Source organism: Mobula birostris, chromosome 12, assembly GCF_030028105.1.
Source record: "Mobula birostris isolate sMobBir1 chromosome 12, sMobBir1.hap1, whole genome shotgun sequence".
NCBI classification, from domain to species: domain Eukaryota; kingdom Metazoa; phylum Chordata; class Chondrichthyes; order Myliobatiformes; family Myliobatidae; genus Mobula; species Mobula birostris.
In genome coordinates, this window is record NC_092381.1 from 27,469,207 (window position 1) to 27,487,881 (window position 18,675).

At 40.7% G+C, this 18,675-nt stretch overlaps 1 protein-coding gene across 1 annotated transcript in view; it reads left to right on the forward strand.

Moving 5' to 3' along the window:
• snx7 (sorting nexin 7) overlaps window positions 1-11,631 on the forward strand; it is a 74,699-nt gene extending 63,068 nt beyond the window's left edge. Inside the window, exons 9-10 of the mRNA XM_072273511.1 lie at window positions 6,028-6,180; window positions 10,599-11,631. Of these exons, the coding sequence (XP_072129612.1) occupies window positions 6,028-6,180; window positions 10,599-10,679 (234 nt within the window). The 3' untranslated portion in view covers window positions 10,680-11,631. The remainder of the gene's footprint in view (window positions 1-6,027; window positions 6,181-10,598) is intronic.
• The last annotated feature ends 7,044 nt before the right edge of the window (window positions 11,632-18,675 follow it).

Here is an 18,675-nt window from a genome sequence, read left to right on the forward strand (position 1 = left end):
GACCTCAGCAGTTACGTTTTAGAAATGCTGGTCATGCTTCATACTAATTACTAGTTGGCAAATGCTGTGCAGGATCAGTCCATTGATATTTCAAAATTGCATTAAGTTCTTAATGTATCAGAGAAACTGAACAAGATGCCTGAGCTGGGCTGTCCAATATAATCACCCCATCATATTAGTAGCAAGCAGTGCAAAAACAGCAATGGGTCATAATTTCTCTATCTCATCGTGCACTGCAGTAATTCCCATCTAACAGTGAGAACTAAAATGGTTTCAGTACTCGTTTGCAATTTGTCTCTTTTATTTACTCATGCTGTGTACTTGGAATTCATAATAAAATATCTTTCTGACAAAGTGACACACCTAGCGGTAGAAATTGGCCAGAAGAAAGATAAAAATGCAATTTTACCTTCCATACTAGGTACTTACAGAATTTGAGCTAGAATCAGAATCAGGTTTAATATCACTCACATATGTCATGAAATTTGTTGTTTGCGGCAGCAGTACAGTGCAATATATAATTTAAATTACAATAAGAAATATATTTGAAAAATAATAAGTAATGCAAAAAGAGAGCAAAAGTGGTAAGATGGTGTTCATGGTTCATTCATTGTCCGTTCAGAAATCTGATTGTGGAGGGAAGAAGCTGTTCCTAAAACGGCTGCTGTTCCTTCTCCTTGATGGTAGCAACGAGAAGAGGGCATATCCTGGGTCCTTAATGATGGATACCACTTTTTTGAGGCATCACCTTTTGAAGATGTTCTTGTTGCTAGGGAGACTAGTGCCAACAATGGAGCTGGCTGAGTTTGCCATCTTCTGCAGCTGTTTTCGATTCTGTGTGGTGATCCCCACCAATATCAGTGATTTAACCAGTTAGAGCGCTCTGAGGATGATGGTGACATACCATATTTCCTCAATTACATTTTCAGTTTTAATTCTGAATTGTTAAGATTTTCAGTTTTCTGAACATGTCTGAACTTAAAAAGTATGCGAGAAAGACTTTATGATTACTCTGGTGTCGGGTGATTTGGTTTTTCCAGCCTACAAAGTTGCGCCTTGAACAGTACTTTAATCTTCCACTGCTCTGTTCACTGAACATAACTTGTGTTTTCAGTGTTTCTGGGTGAAGTTACCCCAGTGGTGCACTGTTGGAAGAATGCCTAAAATAGATGTGAGTGTTTTCCTCTCCCCCTGGTTTGCCGAGGCAAATACAGTGGAAGCAGGGCACTTAGAAAATAAGATCATGCACCTGTCAGCACGGGTGAAATGAAAAGGGTAAATTTTTGACAAATTTGAGATTTGAGGATAGAGCTTGCAGTGTGGAAATAGGGGAGCCTGCAGGTTGGGTGGCACAATAGCACAGCAAATGTGTACATTCCTTATTGCTCTATCTACCCACGTTTAACCCAGGTTGAACTTCATTCAGCACTACCTGAGAGAAATAAGATGTGAACAGAGGGGATAGAATTCATGAATTTACTCAGTTCACCGATGTTTTGCTACAAATCTTGCTAAAGAACTTAGATGAAATCTTAGACGATACTTAATATTTGTTCTGAGAGTCAAAGATTGTGCTTCAGAGATAATACTTGTGACACTTTAAATGTTCCCAATAAAACATCCAAAAATTTTGATGAACAAATTAGATTACAAGTAGAAAATTGTATTATTAAAATGATAAAATGCTACTTTGTCTTGATATTTGGTTATGCAATAATTTTAAACTGCTGTGGTCATGAGACCAAAACGTCCCCTCATAGTTTCTTACTTCATAATCCTTCCCCCCCCCCCCCAACCTGGTTTCATCTATCACCCTCCAGCTTGTACTCCTCCACTTTATTCTAGCTTCTGCCCCTTTCCATTCCAGTCCCGATGGAGGGTCTTGGCCTGAAACAGTAACTGTTTATTCTCCTTTAGAAATGCTGCCTGACTTGCAGCGTTTTGTGTGTGTTGCTCAAGATTTCCAACATCTGAAGAAGCGTCCCCCACCAGGAAGGCCTCAAAGCTCTTAGTTTCTTTCTGTACACCAGACCCAGCCAATTCCCCTCCACCACCACTCTCCTCTGTCTAGTGGAACTTGACCTCACTGTAAATAATTTCTCCTTTGGTTCCTCCCACTTCCTTCAAACAAAAGGGGTAGCCATGGGCATTCGCATGAGTCCCAGCTATGCCTGCCTGTTTGTTGGCTACAAGGAACAGTCTATATTGCAAGCCTACACTGGTGACCGTCCTGCACTTTTCCTACGCTTCATCTACGACTGCATTGATGCTGTTTGCTGCACCCGTACTGAATTCGTTGATTTCATCCACTTTGCCTCCAATTTCCACCTTGCCCTCAAATTCACCTGGTCCATTTCTGACAATTCCGTTCCCTTTCTCTGTCTCACTGTCTCTATCTCCAGAGACAGTTTATCCACCGATGTCTATTATAAACCAACGGACTCTTACAGCTACCTGGACTGTACTTTGTTCCACCCTGCTGCTTGTAAAAACGCCATCCCCTTCTCTCAATTCCTCCATCTCTGCTGCATCTGCTCTCAGGATGAGGCTTTTCATTCTAGAACGAAGGAGATGTCCTCTTCTTTCAAAGAAAGGGACTTCCCTTCCTCCACCATCAACACTGCCCTTGACCATGTCTCTTCCATTTTACACATGTCTGCTCTTACCTCATCCTTCCCCCACGCTACCAGGGATAGGGTTGCTCTTGTCCTCACCTACCACCCCACCAGCCTCAATGTCCAGTGCACAATTCTCTGAAACCTCCACCAGGGCTGAGGAAGGGGAAAACAGAAATAAATCAAAGAAGGTGTGCAACAGAGATGATAGATAGGACAGGCAGGAGATGAGGCAAAATCACAACTAGTGGGATGAGTTACAGGGCAATAGAGGCATGGTGCAGTTAAAATAAAGCAACAAATACTGGACTGAAAGTGTTATATTTGAATGCACGCTGCATAAGAAATATAATGGACGATCTTGAAACTCAGATACAGATTGGCAAGTATGACATTGTGGCCATCTCTGAAACTTGGCTAAAGCATGGCTGCCATTGGGAGCTGAATGTCCAAGGATATACGGTGTATTGGAAAGGTAGGTTAGTAGGCAGAGGGGGTGGTGTGGCCCTTTGTACAAGAAATAATATTAAATCATTAGTAAGGGGTGACATAGGATGGGAAGGTGTAGAGTCTCTAAGGGTTGAGTTAAGAAATGGCAAGGGTAAAAGGACCCTAATGGCAGTTGTATACAGGCCTCCAAACAGGAGCCAGGATGTGGATTACAAATTACAGCAGGAGATAGAAAAGGCGTGTCAGAAGGGCCATGTCATGATAATCATTGGGGATTTTAACATGAAAGTGGATTGGGAAAGCCAGACCAATACTGGACCTCGAGAGAGAATTTGTAGAATGTCTAAGGGATGGCTTTTTAGAACAGCGTGTTGATCCCACTAGGGGATTGGCTGTGCTGGATTGGGTGTTGTGCAGTGATCCGGAGGTGATGAAGGAGTTTAAGATTAAGGAATCCTTGGGGAACAGTGATCATAATATGATCGAGTTCGCTTTGAAATTTGAGAAGGAGAAACTAAATTCCAAAGTGTCGCTATTTCAGTGAAATAAAGAAAATTACAATGGCATGGGAGGGGAACTGGCCAAAGTTGACTGGAAAGGGACACCAGCAGGAAGGACAGCAGAGCAGCAATGGCTGGAATTTCTACAAAAAACGAGGGAAGTGCAAGACAAATATATTCCAAATAAGGAATTTTCGAATGGAAGAAGGACACTACCAAGTGAAATCCGAGCTAAAGAAAAGCAAAAGAGAGGGCGTACAAGGAAGCCAAAGTTAGTGGGAAGATAGAGGATTAGGAAGGTTTTAAAAATACGCAGAAGGAAACTAAGAAGGTCTTTAGGAAGGAAAAGATGAGGGCCTGCTGGTGGCGCAATGACATCAGCGCCGGACTCTGGAATGGAGGTTCCCGGGTTTAAACCCAGTCGGGTCCGCTCCGGAGTACACTTCCCATCCGTGCTGGGTTGAGTGTCAAGATCGCAACTCAACCTTGTAAGATAAAGGGAAAAATATTGCGAAGTGTCTGTGTGAGGAATGGCACGCCACAGTCTCTCTCTTGCTCCGCACCTTGTAAAGACATGATAAAAGACATCGTCCCGCCAACATCGCACACGCACGCACACACACGCCAAAAAAAGGAAGGAAAAGATGAATTATGAAAGGAAGCTGGCAACTAATATCAAAGAAGATACTAAAAGCTTTTTTAAGTATATTAAGGGTAAAAGAGATTTGAGGGTAGACCAATAGAAAATGATTCTGAAGATATTGTAATGAGAGATGCAGAGATGGCAGAGGAACTGAATGCGTATTTTGCATCAGTCTTCACAGTGAAAGACATCTGCAGTATACCAGATATTCAAGGGTGTCAGGGAAGTGAAGTTTGTGCAGTGAAAATTACGACTGAGAAGGTGGTCAGGAAGCTGAATGGTCTGAGGGTGGATAAATCTCCTGGACCTGATGGAATGCACCCTCAGGTTCTGAAGGAAGTAGCTGGAGAGATTGCGGAGGCATTGACAATGATCTTTCAATAATCGATTTAGTCCATTTAGAACAGAGATGCGGAGAAATTACTTAAGTCAGAGGGTGGTAAAACTCTGGAATTTGTTGCCACGAGTGGCTGTGTAGGCCAAGTCATTAGGCGCATTTCAGGCAGAGGTGTATGTGTAAGAAGAATTGGATCAGCCCACGATTGGCAGAGCAGACTCGATGGGCCAAATGGCCTACTTCTGCTCCAATATCTTGTGGCCTTATGGCCATCTCCAACTGATTCCTACCACCAAACACAACTTTCCCTCCCTCCCCCCTTTCTGCTTTCCGCAGAGATCGCTTGCTACACAACTTCCTTGTCCATTCGTCCCTCCCCACTGATCTCCCTCCTGACACTTAGCTTTGCAAGCGGAACAAGTGCTTCACCTGCCCCTGCACCTCCTCCCTCACTACCATTCAGGGCCCCAAACAGTCCTTCCAGGTGAGGCAACACTTCACCTTGTGAGTCTGTTGGGGTCATATACTGTGTCTGGTGCTCCTGGTGTGGTCTCTTGTGTATTGGTGAGACCCGATGTAGATTGGGAAACCACTTTGCCGAGCATCTATGCTCTGTCTGCCAGAACAAACGGTATCTCCCAGTGGCTACCTATTTTAATTCCCATTCTGATATATCCATCCATGGTCTCCTCCACTGTCGGGATAAGGCCACACTTAGGTTGCAGGAACAACACCTTATATTTTGCTTGGGTAGCCTCCAGCCTGATGGCATGAACATCAATTTCTCAAACTTTCAGTAATCCTTCCATCCTTACCCTCCCCCTTCCCCCTCTTATGTTATCTCCTTGCCCACTCATCACCTCCCTCTGGTGCTCCTTCTCTCTCTCCCCCCCCCCCCCACTTCTTCCATGGCCTTCTGTCTCTTCCACCATTCAACCTAGCTCTTTGCTTCATCCCTCCACCTCCAAGTTTCACCTATCACCTGGCATTTCTGTCTTCCATCACCCCCCCCCCCCCGGATCTTTCAAATATACTTCTCAGCGCTTTTTTGCTACAGTCCTGCCAAGGGGTTTTGGCCCGAAACGTCGACTGTACTTTTTTCTATAGATGCTGCCTGGCCTGCTGAGTTCCTCCAGCATTTTGTGTGTTTTGCTCTGAAGAAACCCTTGTGTTTTTAGTATTGGATTTTAGATTCTGATTACTTCACTGGAGCTCTTCTGTTATAGATATTATTTTGAATAATAGTTATTATAATGTTACTGGAAATTGTACTGTGCATCTTGCTCTCAATCAGTACATTCTTATAGTGCTGTATTATTATGTTTTTTATAGCCATAACTTCCAATCTTTTTAACCTTGCCAGTTGATAGTGGATGAAAAATATAATTCTGCACAAGTAATGTGTACATTTCTTAACTTTTTCCAATTTATATTATATAAAAATAACTCAATTGCATTTTAGTGTGAATAACTTTATTTTAGCTACAGACAGATATTGCCCGTCTTGAGGATGAAGTAGAACGTGCCAATAACAATTTGAAAGCAGATTGGAAGAGGTGGTGTTCGAACATGCAAAGTGATATGAAATCAGCTCTTTGCAACATGGCTGAAAATAATATTCATTATTTTGAAGAGGTAAGAAAGGTTAAAAAATACTATAATCATTAAATACCTTTGTTAATGCATATGTGTGCCTGATTTAGGTACTTGAAATATTATGTGGATCAGCTGAACTTGTATATTATCTCTGTAATCTTATAATGAAAGATATTTGTACAGAAAATGCTGGATTGAACAAATACCACAAAAATTACTGTTCCAATGCAGAATAATTTGTAGGTATTTCTGTGATCTAATGAAGGTACTATTAAACCATAGAAACCATAGAAACTACAGCACAGAAACAGGCCTTTTGGCCCTTCTTGGCTGTGTTATTGTGTTTAAAATACAGGAAACAGCTCATTCTAACCATTATTATTAATAAACAAGATTAAAATGGCCCATTGTGTGACTCAGACCTGAGATGTGAAAGTCTGATTTAAAACAAAAATAAGATTCTCAGTTCTTTTTCGTTTTGGTTTCACAATTTCTTAATTCTGAATTGTCACTGTGCACATCAATGTGTTCTTACTCAATTTTTGCTCAATGAAGTACAAAATTACTGCCATTGCATTTATAAATGTAAACCCAAAGGTATAACAATAGATCTGGTCAATTTGATTGTTAAGAAAATAAACTTGATGTTGCCTTCCTTATATTCATTCAGGATCTGCTGTTTATTATTGACAGATGATACCTTTTTCACTCAACCTGTGGGGGAGTGCTTTGTGTCTCTGCTCTCCTCCTTTTTGCTTTCACCAGTGGTAGATGCCTGTTCAACCTGAAGCTAATGTGGGGTCAGTTGAATGTTAAGGATGTGCCCAGAAATGCTCTATTTGATAGAACCATAGAAACTACAGCACAGAAAACAGGCCCTTTGGCCCTTCTTGGCTGTGCCGAACCATTTTCTGCCTAGTCCCACTGACCTGCACACGGACCATATCCCTCCATACACCTCCCATCCATGTATCTGTCCAATTTATTCTTAAATGTTAAAAAAGAACCCGCATTTACCACCTCGTCTAGCAGCTCATTCCATACTCCCATCACTCTCTGTGTGAAGAAGCCCCCCCTAATGTTCCCTTTAAACTTTTCCCCCCTCACCCTTAAACCATGTCCTCTGGTTTTTTTTCTCCCCTTGCCTCAGTGGAAAAAGCCTGCTTGCATTCACTCTATCTATACCCATCATAATTTTATATACCTCTATCAAATCTCCCCTCATTCCTCTACGCTCCAGGGAATAAAGTCCTAACCTATTCAACCTTTCTCTGTAACTGAGTTTCTCAAGTCCTGGCAACATCCTTGTAAACCTTCTCTGCACTCTTTCAACCTTATTTATATCCTTCCTGTAATTTGGTGACCAAAACTGAACACAATACTCCAGATTCGGCCTCACCAATGCCTTATACAACCTCATCATAACATTCCAGCTCTTATACTCAAAACTTCGATTAATAAAGGCCAATGTACCAAAAGCTCTCTTTACAACCCTATCTACCTGTGACGACACTTTTAGGGAATTTTGTATCTGTATTCCCAGATCCCTCTGTTCCACTGCACTCCTCAGTGCCTTACCATTAACCCTGTATGTTCTGCGTTGGTTTGTCCTTCCAACGTGCAATACCTCACACTTGTCAGTATTAAACTCCATCTGCCATTTTTCAGCCCATTTTTCCAGCTGGTCCAAGTCCCTCTGCAGGCTCTGAAAACCTTCCTCACTGTCTACTACACCTCCAATCTTTGTATCATCAGCAAATTTGCTGATCCAATTTACCACATTATCATCCAGATCATTGATATAGATGACAAATAACAATGGACCCAGCACTGATCCCTGTGGCACATCACTAGTCACAGGCCTCCACTCGGAGAAGCAATTTTCTTACCACCATTCTCTGGCTTCTTCCATTGAGCCAATATCCAATCCAATTTACCACCTCTCCATGTATACCAGCGACTGAATTTTCCTAACTAACCTCCCATGTGAGACCTTGTCAAAGGCCTTACTGAAGTCCATGTAGACAATATCCACTACCTTCCCTTCATCCACTTTCCTGGTAACCTCCTCGAAAAACTCCAACAGATTGATATTTAAGTTTCTTGAATAAATTTAACTCTACAAGATTAGCTGCCACCATATCAGGTTATCAATAAACTTCAAACCATTAAGTTTTAATTTTTCAATCCTTTGTAGCAAAGTGTTATCAAGCTTCATTTGGTGGACATATTAAATAATGCATTGATTGTGGGCTATATTTTCCTTTTTTTGAGACTGCTTTCATAGTTTTCTTTAAGTTTTCTCTACAGAATTTTGAAGCCATTTCACCTTTCTCGTGTTTAGCCTATTTAATCTTACAGCCTATTTGAAACAAGGGCTGTAGTTTACTGAACTAAGCTTAAATTTGACATATCACCCTTTTTAATTTTGAGTAGTGAATATTTTCATAATGGATGATGTCTAAGATGATGATAGATCATTTACCTCAGTCTGAGCGGAGCCTGTGAGTGAAATCTAACCTGGGAGAGATAAAAGAATGAGCAAAGCAGAGAAGTGCTAAATTATCCTCACTGCTCTGGAGATATAGATTTGGAAGTGAAGTGCATCCACTATCTGGAGGAGGTTCCCTAAACCAACTGACAAAGCAGTGGAAATAGATAGCTATGACAATACCGGGCGTCCACGTGGAAGATCTAAATGCATTTTCTACAACATTTAATAATATCACACAGGGTTGCTGAATCCAAGTTCAGATGTCATCTATCAATTACTTTTTTCATCATATGCATACTTATCTCAAGGCTTGTGTGCACAGTCAGTATTCAGCTATGAACACACAGTATACCACACAGTGCTGCTTCCATACACCTATTCATTACTACTTTAATGGATTAACAGTAGCATTTAACAGTAGCATTCACTTACTACTGTTTGATCAGAGTGGTAAATAAGGCACGTAGCATACCTCCCTTTGTAGGTCAGGCCCTTGAAACAAAACTTGGAATTTTTGGTTGCAACTTTCCAAGTGTGTCTGATCAGTGTTTTTCAGTACTGTATGCATCTCTGCTTACCAAACAATAGAAAGGGTGTGGTTGTGCCGAAGAAAATGCAGAGGAAATTCACCAGATGCGTGGATTTAGACCATAAGATATAGGAGCAGAAGTAGGCTATTTGGCCAATCAAGTCTGCTCCGCCATTCATTCATGGGCTGATCCAATTCTTACAGTCATCCCCACTCCCCGGCCTTCTCCCCTGCCTTTGATGGCCTGGCTAATCAAGAATCTATCTATCTCTGCCTTAAATGCACCCAATGACTTGGCCTCCACAGCCGCTCATAGCAACAAATTCCACAGATTTACCACCCTCTGACTAAAGTAATTTCTCCGCATCTCTGTTCTAAGTGGATGTCCTTCGATCCTGAAGTCATGCCTTCTTGTCTTGGACTGTAATCTGTTCAGGCCTTTTAACATTCGGAATATTTCTATGAGATCCCCCCTCATTCTGAGATTCAGGGAATACAGTCTAAGAGCTGCCAAATGTTCCTCATACGGTAATCCTTTCATTCTATTTGAGATCTTTGGATATGGAGAGAAAGACGGGAAAAGATGGGATGAAAGCTTACATGATTGAGAGCTGTAGAGTAGACAGCAAGAATATTTTTCCCCTGGGAGGGATAATAAGAACAAGAAGTGCACGTTTAAAGTGACAGGATATTGGAAAGAAGTCTGTGGGGGAAGTTAATTTCACATAAAATGGTTGACGTCAGGAGAGCACTCCCCAGCGGAGGCGGAGATACAATTACTACATTAGAGCATGTTGACAGGCTCTAGAATGGGTAAGGCATTGAAGGATACAGGTGTAACGGGGTTAGTATTGGACAAAATGATCACTGTGGACATATTGGTTGAAGGGCCCATTTTTGAGCTGTCTGAATTTGAATTCATGACTCTATAAAACAGTAATTGCACAATGTTTCTATTCTACATACCTATTCTCTAGTCTCAAAAAAAATTTATAGAAGAAAACAATAATTGTTTTCTTCCTTCAGTAACTAGTAATCTTGGGTAAACTTAAATGGAATAGATGTATATTATCAGAGGCCAATTACATTGATATAATTTGTTTTCTGGTGATGGAGCTGCTTTACTTGAGCAAAGTGGTCAGATTAGCCCTTCTCTTCAGAAGTTCAACCACTGATCTTGACCATTACTTTCCTCATTTTGAAGCCATTTTCTTAGCTGTGTAATTCAAAAACTGATTATACTTGATTTAGTAGGTCTGAAAAGAAAAAAAAATACAGTTATGTTGATAATTCTCATTTGGAATATTAACTTACTGGATCTCTTCACAGATTTTGAAGGACCTAAAGTATGTCCCACTTTTTGGATTTTTTTTGTACTAGCAGTAGCTATATTTGAGGTTATCAATTTTCTATTGGCTTTTTTTTGTCTTTCAGTGTTTAGCTACATGGGAGTCTTTTCTTTCCATGCAACAGACTGAAATCAAGATGGATGAGAATAATAAAAACAGCGGATAGAAGCAAAACTGGATTTTGTTTCATGCACTTATTACTTTCTCTGACCAAATGTGCTGTTCGTATTTTGGATATATACTGCGGTCCAGTTGGATCCTTTTAACCTTCCAATGCAAGAACATTACTCAGTTTGCAATATTTGATTGTTTTGATGACTTGAACATTCTGCAGCCCCAAGGATTGAGCAGATCAATGAAATTATTAAATTTAAACCTCAGGTCATGCTCAGTTAATGCCTTTGCAAAATTAGCTCTCCATGCCAATGGATGCTTTTGTGATCAATCGCTGCAAAATGGAAACTGTTTTCTAAAATTAACTGCCTTAAGTGAATCATGTCTTAGTAAAATTACGATCACAATGCATTTTCTTCCATCCTTTTTCTGGTTGTGGAATTCTGTGAATGATTTTGGATACCCGTAGCTGGTTTTCACGTCAGTGCATTAACATGTCAATAAATTCTAGCTTAAGGCGTATTATTTTATTAATGTTCTATTGCTGGGTCATATATGGGATGAATTTGATCTGATAGCACAAAGCAGGGTCTAAGTGGTAGTTGTTTTAACCTGACCCATTTTACATTCCCCACAACCCCTTACCTGCTACCCCTGTTACCTTCAACTATATTTTAAGAATGATGAAGAACTTTTTTTTTCCTAAAGTGGTAGTGTTCCCTAGTTTTGGAGCTGTCTTGTTACAGCCCAGTCTTATTCTTGTTGGGACGCAGCAAGATTGATGTTGCAAGCAATTAAAATAGAGGCATTCTTACTTCAAATATGATCATGAGTTTGGGCATTACGATGGTCTTGCCCTCATGCTGACACCCCATGGAAGTTTGTTCTTATGGTCCTTAACATCATGAACATGTTAAAATCAAAGTAATAATTTTCTTTTGTCTCATGAGATTTCACTATTGTAATCCATTAAAGTTTGCCTGTGCTATTTTATTATAAAATAAGATATTCCTGTCTTTGCTTATTATTTTAAGACCTATGTGATTATTTACCATATCATTAAAAACTGTTCTATTTGTACTCTATCAAATGTACAATAGTTTGAAAATCCACACGCTATGCAAATAAAACTTTTCTGAAAGCTATATATTTAAGGTTGTTAAAAGAAATTGTATTTTATCCTAGCTTTATCAGTGACAGAATGTGTCTTTAAAGATTATATCTATTATCTGATCATGTATTAATTTTTTCATATTTAAGCCATTGATTAGAAAGTATAACTTTTGAAGAACGTTACTCCATAGTTTATAATGAAAATTTGGACTAAGTGTGCATCTTGTACAGTGTTTCTTAGAAATGAAACTATTTTGTTCTGTACTGTAGGTGCTTTCGAATAAGCTAGAACAAAATGTACAAAACAAATATACTAGCCTAAATAAACATCAAAATGAATTGCAAGTTGCTTTTATGGTCCATAGCTAAATGTTTTTAAAAATGATCTCCAAATGATTTGCAAAGTATTAAACCTATAATGTCTGATTTCATATTTTGTTTACCAATTAATGAGAGATTATTTATGTAGAAATTGGTAATGTATATTTATTACTTAAGTTATAAAATATAAACTTTTTCCAGTGAGATATGCAAATTGTTAATTTGGATTCAAACATTCACAAGGTAAGTACATGACTCAATGTATTTTAATGACTTTTGAAGTAAGGTGTTTAATTCTGTTGAAAGCCTCTTTTAGTAATTTAAACATGAAAGATACAGTTTATAATGTAGAGAAATAGTAACTGACAAAGATGTACAGTAAAGCAGTCAAAATGTTCTTAATTATTTCACTGTTACATGTTTTAGAATTATAAACAGACTGTGCCTCTTTTAGCAGTACTGACATCAAAAGAGGGTAGTGAGAGAGTCTAAAGCACTCAATGGGCTTCCGCTTGACCTTTAGCAGAATTTATGATTATAATCACAGGAAAAGATAGGCTTAATTGGGTATTTTTCTAGCTGGCGAACTGTAACCAGAAGTGTGCCCCATGGATTGGTTCTGGTGCCATTGACAAATCTTTAAACGATTAAATTAAAGGAATAATGGCTAAATTTGACGATAAAAGAAGGTAAGAAAGTAAATTTTGAAGAGGACATCAGGAGACTGTCAGGTAATATAATTAGTTTGAAATTGGGGTATGATCACTCACAGTATAATTTGGGGAGTCTCCACTTTAGCAAGAAAAGCTATTTGAATAGAAACTGAAAAGCTCAGATGTAGACAGATCTACTGAAGGTGTCCAAGTGCATGATTTTGAAAAGTGTTGATAGAGATGTACGAGCTGATGAAGCACAGATAGTGGACAGCCAGTGCCTTTTCCCCAGGATAGAAGTAGCTGATACAAGAGGGCGTAATTTTAAGGTGATTGGAAGAAAGTATAAGGGAAGGGTTAGGGGTGGGGATTTTATTAGCATGATGGGTGTGCAGAATGTGCTTCCAAGGGTGGTGGTAGAATCAGATATACTTGGGACACTTAAGAAATTGTGAGGTTGGCACATGGATAAAAGAGAATTGAAGGGCTATGTGGGAGGAAAGTGTTCAATTGATCTTGGAGAAGGTGAAAAGATTGGCATAACATCGTGGGCTGAAGGGCCTGTACCATGCTTTACTGTTCTATGTTTGAAATGTCTATATGGTGTAAGTGCTGTGCTAGACTACAGAAGTAAGGAGGTTGGACACCACTTAAAAGCAGTACTGAAACCCCTTGCAGAGTATTGTGCCCTCACTTGAGTTGGTGACATTCTTTAGATTCTTTGTTGGGTTTAAGCACTGAAATATAAACTCTGCCGAAGTAATATTAAATTGGCAGTACTGTTGTCCTCTAAGTCAGTTTTGAATCCTTGCCATTTGCTTAGGTGTACTTAGCAAATCCCATACCACTTTTTTTCCTTGCTATCAGAACCTGCTTGTCTGATCATAAACACAAGAGATTCTGCAGATGCTGGAAATCTTGAGCAACACAGACAAAATGCTGGAGGAACTCAGCAAGTCAGGCAGCATCTAACGCTTTCCTCCCAATAGCTGCCTGGCTTGATGAGTTCCTCCAGCATTTTGTGTGTGTTGCTGCTTGTCTGATCATTTAGCTCCTGCTGCTTGTGAAGATTTGCTGTTAAATAACTGGAACCCTATTTACTTAAATACAAAGCTCTTTAAAAGTAACACATCTTGCTACTCCAAATTATGGTCATTTGCCACTAACTCTCAATCAAATGGTAGGTTCCAAGAAAAAGTTATTGAATGAGCATTAACAACCCGTCGCAAAGATGCTGTATGACATGTTTATGATTACAGGCAAATTTCAGAAAGCTTAGTTGACCACCCAGACTTAAGTGGAATTTGTTCCAGGATTAATATTGGAATTGAACGAAGAATGTAATAATGGCATTTAGAAAAAGGTAATGAGCAGAGAACCTAAATTTGAAAGAGAAACCATGTTTGGTTAATTGATTAGACTTTGAGTATGGGGTAGAAGGAAGTTCATTGACTTCAAATGTTTCATGTTTCTCTATCCTCAGAATATGACTGACCTGTAGAATCTTGTTAGCATCTTTTATTTCAGGTTTTGTGCCTTTGCAGCATTTTGCCTTGAACTGTCATCTATACTGATGTTGGACTGTAGTCAACCTGAGGGAGATTGCTGATCTTCCAGGAGAAGCAGAGCCACTGTTTATACACAGAGTGCAGGATGCCCTGCTCCTTCATGCCCTCTTCAAACATAAGCTGTATCTTTAATCTTATCATGAGGCTAAATAACTTCAATTTCCTTAGCCCCTATCTTCAGTCTTTTGAACAACACCTCCACTTGAGTTTTGCAGGGTTTAGGGAAATGTAACAATGCCTTTAGAGCACTACCTTTTCTCCGGGGCTGAGAAGCTAACCACTGATCAGTCTGCTGCTTTCCCCCATGCTTAATGCTTACCTTGAATGATATTCTGCCACTATTATAACCAGCTTCTCCCCTTCCTACTAATCCTCCATCTCACCTATCTGATAATTTTCTTTCTGTTTCTCTTCGGTTTCCCACCCACGCCACTAGATAGCTAACAACAATCTTTTAATACCTGCTGCTACTGCCTTTTGGTGTAGGCAATCTCACAAGTTACCATCTAGAGTGAGTGTTGCCATTGATAACTAATGGATAACTAATACATTAGTAAGGAAGTGCTATGTAGTGCTTGACCTTAATTTTCATACATTTGTTATGCACCTGCTTTCCCCTAGCCTGGAGCTTTGACCAGCGACCAATCTGGACATCGGAAATTTTGAGAGAGGGGGATTTCACTCAGGTCCACTGCCCGAGTAGGAAAAGGTAGTAGTGGGTCATGGGCACGTAATAGAGCTCTGACCAGCGACCAAACCCCTTTTGAGATTGATTAGCAAGAGCAAATTAAAGTGCAGCAGCCATCATCTGAGTGGACAGAGTCAGAGTGGTGATCTTGAGGATTTACCTCTTCAAGGCTTCAGTCAGAGAAAGCAAAGAAAAGCTCTAGGTTGTTTACTTTTCCTTCCTTTATATCTGCTCAGGTAGGACGGTAGAGATGCCAGGGAGGATAGTGGAATACGTTTCTTGCGGGATGTGAGAAGGCAGGGAGCCCTCCAGTGTCCTTAATGACTACAACTGCAAAAAGTACATCTAACAATCTGTGTTAAGGTGGTGGAGCTGGAACTGGGTGAACTGCAGTTCATTTGTGAGGCTGAAGGGGTGATAGATGGACAAGTAGAGAGGTAATACACCCAAAGTGCAGGACACAGGAAACTGGGTGACAGGAAGGGAAAAGGGGATAAGGAGCCACTGCAGAGTACCCCTATGGCCATCACCCCGCCCCCCCCCCCCCAACAACAGGTACACCACTTTGGATACTGCGGAAGGGTGACCTAGCAGAGGATAGTCACAGTGGTCAGGTCTCTGGCACTGAGTCTAGCTGTGTAACTCAGAAGGGAAGGGGGAGAAGAGGCACACTGTAGTGACAGGGGAATGGACAGGAGGTTCTGTGGGGGGCGGGGGGGACAGCCAGAGTTTGTGGTCCATGTAGGTACCAATGACATGGGTAGGATGAGTGATGAGGTTCTGCATTGGGATTTCAGGCAGTTGGGTGCAAAGTTAAAGGGCAGAACCTCCAGGGTTGTGATCTCATGTCACATGCTAGTGAGGCCAGAACTAAGAGGATTATACAGTGGCTAAGGAGATGGTGTAGGAGGGAGGGCATAAGATTTTTGAATCATTGAGCTATCTTCCAGGGAAGGTGGGACCTGTACAGAAGGAATAATTTGCACCTGAATTGGAGGGGACTAATATCTTACTGGAAAGGTTTGTTAATACTGCATGGTCGAATTTAAAGTAGAGTTGCAGAGAGATGGGAACCAGAGTGCCAAAACAGTTGGTGGAGAGGGTGTGGAGTGACATGCTGGTAAGATCTCACACAAAGTCAGGAATCAAAAGTGGAGCGCTTTTTTTTATTAAGTGCAATCGTGAACAATAACCAGATCAGAAATGCAGATCAAGTCAGCTAGTTCTCAAAGAGAACTCTAATAGGCCAATCAGATGGTTCACTGCTGCTCAGTGATAACAGGCACAAGGGTCGCTAGCCCCTGTACCCCAGAAACACACCTGAGCAGTGTGGCGGAGGTATGTGCTATGCGTGACCTGATCTGAAAGCATCATGTTGACTCATAACAGATCGTGTTCACGGTGGAACAGCTTAGTCAAGGATGTGGTGATCAGCACAGATGGATAAATTATACCTCCACTACCCTGGAGCATGGTACAACTAGTCCGGAGCTGTGTATATTTCAATGCAAGTAGTATGATGGAAAGGCAGGTGAGCTCAGGGCATGAATCAACACCTTGAATTATTACATGGTAATCATTAGTGAGACTTGGTTGCAGGACAGGCAGCTCAGTGTTTCGGGGTTCTGTTGCTTTAGATGTGACAGAGCAGGAGGAATTAAAGGAGAAGGTGTGGTATTACTGGTCAGGGAAAATGTCATGGCAGTGCTTCAGACTAGAGAACTCAACTAGTGAGGTGTTACGGGTGAAATTGAGGAATAAGAAAGGTATGACATCGTTAATGGCTATATTACAGATCACCTAACAAACCTAGGGATTTAGAGGAATAAATTTGTTGAGAGATCACAGTCTGTTGCAAGAAAGAAGTTTGTTACAGTAGATGGTTTTAACTTCCCACATAGTGACTGGGAATCCCATGCTGTAAAAGAACTAGATAGGATAGAGTTTGTCAAATGTGTTCAGGAAAGTTTCCTTCATCAGTACGTACAAGTCCCAATGAGAGAGTGTGATGCTCGATCTATTAGAGAATGAGACAGGGCAGGTGACAGAAGTTTGTGTATGGGGAACACTTTGCATCCAGTGACAACAATGCCATTAGTTTCAAAATGAATAAGCAAAGAAATAGCTTTGGTCTGCAGATTGAGATTCTAAGTTGGAGAAAAGCCAATTTTGATGGTATCAGAAATGATTTGGCAATTGTGGATTGGGACAGGCTGTCTTCTGGCAAAGGTGTACAAACCCCATTTCCAAAAAAGTTGGGATATTTTCCAAAATGCAATTAAAACAAAAATCTGTAATATGTTAATTCACGTGAACCTTTATTTAACTGATGAAAGTACAAAGAAAAGATTTTCAATAGTTTTACTGATCAACTTAGTTGTATTTTGTAAACATACACAAATTTAGAATTTGATGGCTGAACACACTCAACAAAAGTTGGGACAGAGGCATGTTTACCATTGTGTTACATCACCTTTCCTTTTAATAACACTTTTTAATCATTTTGGAACTGAGGATACTAATTGTAGATTTGCAATTGGAAATTTTGTCCATTCTTGCTTGATATAAGACTTCAGCTGCTCAACAGTCCGTGGTCTCCGTTGTCTGATTCTCCTCTTCATGATGCGCCATACATTTTCAATAGGAGATAGAGCTGGACTGGCAGCAAGCCAGTCAAGTACACGCACTCTGTGTCTACAAAGCCACGCTGTTGTAGCCCATGCAGAATGTGGTCTGGCATTGTCATGCTGAAATAAGCATGGACGTCCCGGGAAGAGACGTCGCCTTGATGGCAACATATGTCTCTCTAAAATCCTAATATACGCCTCAGAGTCAATGGTACCTTCACATACATGCAACTCACGCATGCTTTGGGCACTGATGCACCCCCATACCATCACAGATGCTGGCTTTTGCACCTTTCGCTGATAACAATCTGGATGGTCGTTTTCATCTTTGGCACGGAGAACTCGACGCCCGTTTTTCCCGAAAACTAGCTGAAATGTGGACTTATCTGACCAGAGCACACGGTTCCACAGTCTCTTGGTCCATCTGAGATGAGCTCAGGCCCAGAGAACTCGCCGGCGTTTCTGCACAGAGTTGATGTATGGCTTCCTCCTTGTGTAATGCAGTTTCAAGTTGCATTTCTGGATGAGCAACGGATTGTGTTGAGTGACAATGGTTTTCCGAAGTACTCCCGAGCCCAGGTGGCTATGATTGTCACAGTAGCATGACGGTTTCTTAGGCAGTGCCGCCTGAGGGCTCGAAGATCATGCGCATTCAACAGTGGTTTCCAACTTTGCCCTTTACGCACTGAGATGTCTCTGAATTCTCTGAATCTTTTCACAATATTATGTACTGTAGATATTGAAAGACCTAAATTCTCTGCAATCTTGCATTGAAAAATGTTCCTTTTGAACTGACTAACAATCCTCTCATGAATTTTGGCACAGTGGGGTGAGCCACGACCCATCCTTGCTTGCAAAGACTGAGCCTTTGTTGGACGCTACTTTTATACCCGGTCATGATACCTCACCTGCTGCCAATTAGCCTGCTTAATGTGGAGTCTTCCAAACCGGTGTTACTTGAATATTCTGTGCACTTTTCAATCTTATTTTAACTCTGTCCCAACTTTTGTTGAGTGTGTTGCAGCCATCAAATTCTAAACTTGTGTATGTTTACAAAATACAATTAAGTTGGTCAGTA